The sequence below is a fragment of the Cornus florida genome, unplaced genomic scaffold, assembly GCF_030987335.1.
Source record: "Cornus florida cultivar Cherokee Brave unplaced genomic scaffold, ASM3098733v1 CherokeeBrave_3.0.0_Hap2_Chr10, whole genome shotgun sequence".
Lineage (NCBI taxonomy): Eukaryota > Viridiplantae > Streptophyta > Magnoliopsida > Cornales > Cornaceae > Cornus > Cornus florida.
The window spans coordinates 89,880,161-89,888,120 of record NW_026775580.1 but is presented as its reverse complement, the minus strand read 5'-3'; the positions used below and the strand labels follow the sequence as shown (position 1 = coordinate 89,888,120).

The window sequence follows — 7,960 nt, the reverse complement described above, 5'->3', positions numbered from 1 at the left end:
AAATTAAAAATAATTAATAACTAACCAATAACAAAATTTTACCTTTTACTTTATCTACATAAACTCGGGAACAAAGCTAACTACCAGTCTTAACCGCAACCATCCCACAACAAAACAAAGAAAAGGCCAAAAAAATAAAAATAAAAATAAAAAAATAATGCAGTTTTTTTTAATTAAATAATTTTGGTCCAACCGACAACCAGTGTACAGCCCAAAATGAGGATATTCTCGGCCCCATTAGCACGGTGTGTGTATTTATATATAATAAATGAGTACATATATCCAATTTAGACCATTGACCTCCACTCCAATTGCAATTCTTTCTTAATTGATTGGACCAATTCAAAAGAAATGGATTGTTTGAATTGCGGTGATATAACTAGAAACTGTTACTGGTCAAAAAAAAAAAAATTTTAAAAAATGAATAATAATAATAATAACTATTGTTTGAATTGCGGTGATATAACTAGAAACTGTTACTGGTCAAAAAAAAAAAAAATTCTAAAAAATGAATAATAATAATAATAACTACTGATAAAATTATAAGAGGAATGTCAAGTGCTGACACAACAATAGAATTTTAAATTTTGTTGTAAAATTCACCGAATTCAAGACGTGTTTAGCACAGCTAAAATTACTAAGTCGTGAAATCAGACATAAAAACTTTTCATTGCTCACCGTGAAGGAGCACCTTAGGAATTGATAGTTTCTCACCAAAGACCACAACGGCTGCCTGTAGGCGATTGAAGGCCTTGAATCGGCTCTTCAATTCATAACTTGATCAACTACATCGAGTTGTATGATTCAGGGATACAAAGGGTCTTGGTTAGTGTGGTGATGAAGGAACTGAAAGAAATGAATAGAACACAATACAGAAGAAAAAAAGGGAAAAAGAACTGAGTGTGGTAATAAAATTTGAACTAGTGTACCGTTAGCATCAACCCTAGAATTTGCTTATATGTTGCTTAGTTATACTCCGATCTTTTCCAAAGACTAACTAAAAAACACAAGTTAGAGCCCCTTAAAAAATTGTTGTTTGAACTGTATGTTAGGTTTACCGTGTGTTAACCAATTGTGTACATAAAATTATCACAAGATGATTCCAGACTTTTTGGACCATTTAAACACAACGCCAAACTCCTTTGAATATTTTAGCTCGTTCCTGTCTTAAAAATCAACCTTCCACTTCTAAAAGCATACCAAAAGGCTAATGGAGCTAGCACTCATCTCCCAACAACAGCCTGGAATTTAGAGGAATCTGCAGTTATCACCCCATTTGCTTTCAACCCATGTGATGCCAACCTCATAATGCACATATTGTGGCCCTTTCAATGATTCATTGCATTCGAAACTAAAGCATACGCGGACCCTGAAATGCATTATTCAAGCTGTGGCATACTTTCCATGTCTTGTCCCTTTGGCAATTTGGACCACTTTTTGTTTTCAAACAAGTAGAAAGAAAATTCTTATATATCAATGGATTGATTTCGTCTAACTTTCTTGGTCGTTTAAATACAACAAAAAATGGTGAACAGCCATTTCGGATATGATCTGATTAAAAACAATATATAATTCCAAAAAGAGCCCACAACACTTTTCCATCTCCCTCCAAACTCAATCTTATCTAACTGTCAAGTTCCAATTCAACCAAAACTGACACAAGCAACAAGTTTATGGAGAAGATATCTCAGCAGATTCAACAACCAAATAAAAGCTATCAATTTAAGCATCAAATAAAAAGAATTGCACCAGTATCTCTCTTGTTATTCTGTAAAAGCCCCAATAAATAAAAAGAATAAAACACAATTTCAGGCCAAAAATAAAAGAAAAAATAAAACTTTTTACTGTTAACTCGGGTAGACGTGCCATATTAACTTACAAGTGAAGGTATAAGAATTATGGGGGTAGATTTCTACAGGTTTAGCATCAGTTGTCAGGAACTTCCGCTGAAGCCTCGACTGTCTTTCTTCAACCTTCCCATCTCCATCTCACGGGTTTGTTGGCCTTCGCTGCTTGAGCCAGACGGGTTCAAACCATATTCACTGGTTGGACCACCACCACTGTACTCGCTGCTGCCATAATCATGGCTTGCTAGTGCCATCTTCCTAAATTTTATCATGTCCTCATTATATTGGCTGGTGTCGTAGTCTGAGCTTCCATGAGAACTGTACATTGTGCTGTGTCCGGGTCTGATTCCTTCATTAAGATCGGACAAAGACACATCTCCTTCCAGGGCTCGCACCACCTGCAAAATTTCAAATTAATTATTTGTTTAGAAATTAGGTACAAAAAGCACATGTATGTTTGTAAAATTAGCATCTTGTTTAAAACCATTTGACCATATTGTGGTTTTTCAAGCACATAGCCAGAAAGGCAGGCTCAAGTGTAAGGGTGCAAGACTCCCAGCAATTGAGTCCACTTGGGAGCTAGTCAAACTCTATATTTTTTTTTCTTTTTCCCTAATTATGTCCAACTCATTTTGGCATAAAAAGAATCTAGAGTAAATGATTTCAGAACTTTCTATCAAAAAAATTCCAACCATAGATGGTGATAAGATTAGAATCATATAATCCAAACAATTGATACATCATTTCATAATTTTCATGGCCTTATTCATCTCTCAAGTCTTAGAAAGGCACAAAAAGCATTGGATCTAAAGACAGAGACTTCCACTTGCAAGCCACATGTACAAGATCATATGGGTTTAGTAAAAACATCAATTAGAATATCATTTCCGCAATCTAAGTACAAACACTCTTTGTATAAGGCACCCTATTTGGACGTTCAGGGTTCCAGTCAAATCACTCAGATGTATTAGGCACACAGCAGCGCTTAACTTGGATGAAAAAGAAATGACATTATACAGTTTTTCCCTTCAATGTGGGGGTGGTGTTAGAAACACTAGAGCTTGTATAGACCTAATCTTTAGTTTCACACAAAAAGGGTGCCCATATGTTTGAAACTATCTTCTCACACAACCACCCAGACTACTACTATTATACCGAGTTATGGCCCTAACAGTATTCAACTTAATTATTGCAAATAAACCTTCATGATTCAAAGGCAAAACTAATACCTGGCTCAATCGGGGTCGACGCCGTGCTGAATGACGCACACAAGCAGCAGCACAAGCAACCATGCGAGCCATCTCATTGTGGTTGTATTCCTTCTGCAACCGTGGATCGACAAGAATATCAAAGTTTCCATCTTCCAAAGTTCGGGTGAGCAAGGGCCTTGCCTGCAACAAAATTAATATTGTTAGTTTTATGATTAGAAAACTACAACACTCCAGGCTTAAGAAAGTATAAGGGGGAAAAAAAAAACGCTCTTATAAGCAGAAAGACAAACAACTCCACTAGAATTGTGTGCATATTATCCCGCCTTTTATCAAAAGATGGATATGTGGCCATTTCGTGGAAAGATAGTGGTGGTGCAAGTAAATACTCACCCAGTCTACTAAACTATCATCCATGTAGGATTGAGCCGTGTCAACAGGTCGTCGTCCAGTAATCAACTCCAGAAGCATTACTCCAAAAGAGAAAACATCTGACTTGTCCGTAAGTTTTCCAGAAGAAGCATATTCAGGAGCCAGGTATCTGGAGCATGTGAGAATTTCAAGGATATTTAATTAGCTGAAAGTTGATTACCCCAGCAATTTATATCACCATCAAAACTAAAATACCAAGCAACATATACCATGGAAAGGTTGGCCTTACCCAAAAGTACCCATAACCCTAGTAGAGATGTGAGTGTTGACTTCGGAAGAAATCTTAGCAAGTCCAAAATCTGCAACCTAAAGAAAACAAAATTCCAGGTTAATAACTCAATAACAATAATAAACATTAGTAGGACATTTAAATGCCAGAACAAATCCACTGAATTTAGTATTTATTTTATTTTATTTATTTATTTAAGTAAGATTCAGAATGAGCCAAGCCACTCCTTAAACTTTAAACTCTCACTGATCATATCTCATAGGTAAAAGGATCAAACTATCAATTTGTTTTGTGATAAAGTGAATCCATCCCCAAAAAGATCAATGATGAAGATCTCGGTAAGTGAAGTATCTTTACGCCCCTAGTTACCAAACAATTGGGATCAAATCCTGCATCAATCAACCCCAAAGGGGATAGCATAATGGCAAAGACTCTCACCTCAAATCTTGGAGGTCGGGAGTTCAAATCCCCTTGGGGCTACCCAAGGGAATTTTTCTGGTAATTGCCTGGTGGTGCTCTAAGAGGCCAGACACCACCATCGTCAACAAAAATAAATAAATAATAATAATAATAATAACCTTGCATCCATGCTGGTTTGGGAATTCATTGTAGGGGGAGGACTGTTGTGTAGCTCATCAATAGATGGACCAAGAAAAGAAACCAACTGGGAAGTTAATCAGGCGGTACATGGGCCTGACTTTAGATTTATTATATAGGTCACAAATAATGCACTATTCAAATTTTGAGAGTCCATGAGCCATGGCCTATTAGGGAAAAAAGGTCTTACCTTTGCCTCAAAGTTAAAATCCAGAAGTATATTAGCTGCCTTAATATCACGATGTATAATTTTAGGATGGCCTGCAAAAAAAATTATTTCAATTTAAAACATGGAATGTTTCCAATGTCACTAGCCAAAAGAATTTCTTGTTGTCATGAGAGATAGAGATGCATGAAAAAAACTTACAGTCCTCATGCAGATATGCTAGTCCTTTTGCAGACCCTAGAGCAATTCTTAGTCTTGTGGGCCAACCCAATACAGGTCTCCCCTTTGCTGAAAAATAATGTTCTCCATTAAATCCTTGTCACCAGATACATCATGCAACAACTAAAAAACAAAGGATATAGACTTGTAATCTAAATCAGATTGTGACGAACTCATTTTTATGATAGCAATACAGCCAATCGAGATAGATTGATATCAAACTGAGAAACAAATCGTTAATTGGTCCTAAGAGACTAAAAAAATATACTAACACCTTCCCATGACATAAACATTCAAAAGCAGCCAAAAAGAAAAAAATCATAAATTACTAAGACAAAAATTTGCATATCAGCATAATATGATTAACATCAGGAATCGATGCTGCAAATGTGGACTTACCATGTAAGTGAAACTCCATAGTGTTGTTTGGAACAAATTCATAAACAAGCAATCTTTGGGAACCAGCGATACAATATCCAACTAATGAAACAAGATGCTTATGATGCACTCGGCTAATGATCTCAACCTCAGCTTGGAATTCACGCTCCCCTTGCCCACTTCCAGCTTTCAGCTGCTTAATTGCAACTTCTTTTCCATTTGGAAGGACTCCTTTGTGCACATACCCAAAACCACCTTGTCCAAGGAGGTTGGCATTCGAGAAGCCATCTGTTGCCATTGCCAATTCTTCATATGTAAATGTGCTCTTTGAGAAACCTAAGGACATGCCAGGGGAGGGTGGCGGGAGTGCATTTTCAGACCCTGAATAGTTGGACCCAGAACCTCCACTGCTACTCATGAAAGGAGGCGGAGGGGGAGGTTGGGGTGTTAGAGAACGCACTGGTGAGTGTGGTGGCCGATATGCAACTGCAGGTGGAGGAGAGGGTTTTTGTGGCATTGAGACGACATGATCCCTTGGTGGAGGAGCATTCTGTTGCCAATTCTGTGGTGGGCCGCCATAACGATCATCTGGCAATTATTAACAAACACCAGAATGAGTGAGCAAATTGGGATAATTATTTAAGCAGAGGATTTCAGAAAAGAAGTAATTAGTCATACAATTCTGATCATAAATCCCTTACATATGCTTATTGTACTTTCTGAAAAGAATAATATTCTTTTCAAGCATTCAACATAGATAGTTACAAATTTGATGAAAAATATATGGTCATCTGCAAAATTAAACATATAAACACTATGTTGTTGCTTCTACTTTTTGAGTTTTACCTATTTGTTCTTTTTGTGTGTGTTTTGGGGGGTGTTATCTTGCTATGATTCTTTTACCCTTGACAAACATGTGAGGATAAGTGATGTTTGTGGTAAATTCAATCATTTCATTTCCATGCTGTCTTGAAATGTCCGTTAAATGGATATGACACAATGCACAAAGAAAAGAAATTTCAAAATAAAATTAGTAGAAATTATCCTTCCTTGAAGCTGTTCAAAACACAAGCACGCAGCCCATGTAGGAGAGTAAACCAAAAATGAGTACAGAAATAAAATTAAAGACTACTTAAAAATGCAATAGAGGAATGCTGAAGTTGGAATTATTTTCCCTAATATGTCAAAATTTATTCTTTGTCAAACCAAAGTTTTTTGAGTGTCAAGTAAGGAAATGCCCTCAAATGTCACAACATTCTTTAATGATGAAACATCTTTTTTCAAATCGTTGAAAAAATGAAAATTTTCCTATAGAAAAATATTAAAAAATTATTGCACAATTTTTATATCCCAATGGAGCTTTGATAAATTAAACTTCAAATAAAAAATTCAATGTCAGACCCGAAATTTTCTAACATGAGATCAGTAAAATGCATGTCTAATTGCATTTGAAAAATAATAGCACTTCATGTAAATTCAGAATTCATGAAAAAACAGTTAGGACTAGATCTTAAAAAAATGACTCACCTTTACGTCCATGTCTAATTGGATTTGAAAAATAATAGCACTTTATGTAAATTCAGAATTCATGAACAGAATTCATGAAAAAACAGTTAGGCCTAGATCTAAAAGATGACTCACCTTTACGTCCATGTGGTGGTGGAAGGTAGTAATCATGATCTCTTCTTTTCTTTTTCTTGCAACAAACAAACAAAATACTCAAGATTGCAAGAATCAGTACACCACCAACAGCAATTCCAACGACGAGGCCAGTGGAGATGCCCGATGAGCTTGACGGAGGTGATGGAGACGTTGAGGATGACGGAGGCGGCGGCGAAGATCTTGCAGTCCCCGTAGGCGGTGGTGGACTCCGATTTGACGGCGGCGAAGGCGTTGACCCCGCCGGAGGAGGTGGAGATGAGGAAGAAGTCGGCGGTGGCGGCGAAGGCGGAGAGGTTGATGGAGCTGGAGTTGACGGCGGTGGCGGAGAGGTTGATGGAGCCGGAGTTGACGGCGGTGGCGGAGAGACTGATGGAGCCGGAGTTGACGGCGGAGGAGGTGAAGTAGCCGGCGCTACGGGTGGCGGCGGAGAAGCAGCAGGAGGGGGAGATGTCGCAGGAGGTGTCGGATTAGATGGAGGCGGGGCAGTTGCCGTCGGCGGGGGTGCTGCCGCCGGCGGTGGCGGTGATGTGGTGTTGGTGGATGGTGGGGATGTGGGAACCGGAGCTGCTCCCGGTGGTGGTGATGACATTGTCGGATTCCTTTATATATGAATATTACGTATATGCATACATAAAGATAAATAGATATAGAGAGAGAGTAGAGAGTCCTATCACCGGGGATGGGTATTGGAGGTGATTCTCTTGTTCTTTTGCGTTTGTTTCTCTCTCTGGATTTTTGAGCGAGAGAGAGAGAGGATGTGAATTTGAAAATAGTTGGTAGAGTAGGAGACGAATCGTCTTAGTACTTTTGATGCAGGAAGTGTGAAGTTTATTTGTTTTAGTAGTTGCTTTTGAAAACTAAAAGCGAAACGAAAGGGGTATTTGTGTCAAGAGAGTCTGCGTTCACATGGTGGAAGAATGCTTAAATGCTCGAGTGGGACCCACACGGCTGGCCCGCGCATCTCTCCTGTCATTACTCGTTTGGATATTTAGTCTTAATTTGGTAGTAATATTTATACGGAGTAAATAGTATCTAGAGTATTTTATTTTATTTTTTAATTAAGCTTAAATGGAGGAGTGTTTGTATTAAAATAGCACAAAATAGAAAAGGACAAAAAAAAAAAAAAAAAATCAGATAGCAATACAACAAAAATAGAAATTTAGAAAATGATTATTTATTTAATGAGACCATTATATGGTGTTAGACAGCAGTATTTTGATGT

At 37.7% G+C, this 7,960-nt stretch overlaps 1 protein-coding gene across 1 annotated transcript; it reads right to left on the bottom strand.

Moving 5' to 3' along the window:
* Window positions 1–1,695: 1,695 nt before the first annotated feature.
* On the bottom strand, window positions 1,696–7,600 carry LOC132280042 (proline-rich receptor-like protein kinase PERK1). Its single transcript, XM_059782146.1, has 8 exons — window positions 6,718–7,600; window positions 5,098–5,664; window positions 4,681–4,767; window positions 4,504–4,574; window positions 3,717–3,793; window positions 3,449–3,596; window positions 3,077–3,238; window positions 1,696–2,245 (listed from the first exon to the last, which is right to left on the bottom strand). The coding sequence occupies exons 1-8, from the start codon at window positions 7,325–7,327 to the stop codon at window positions 1,934–1,936; spliced, it is 2,034 nt and encodes a 677-aa protein (XP_059638129.1). The 5' UTR covers window positions 7,328–7,600; the 3' UTR covers window positions 1,696–1,933.
* Window positions 7,601–7,960: the final 360 nt, after the last annotated feature.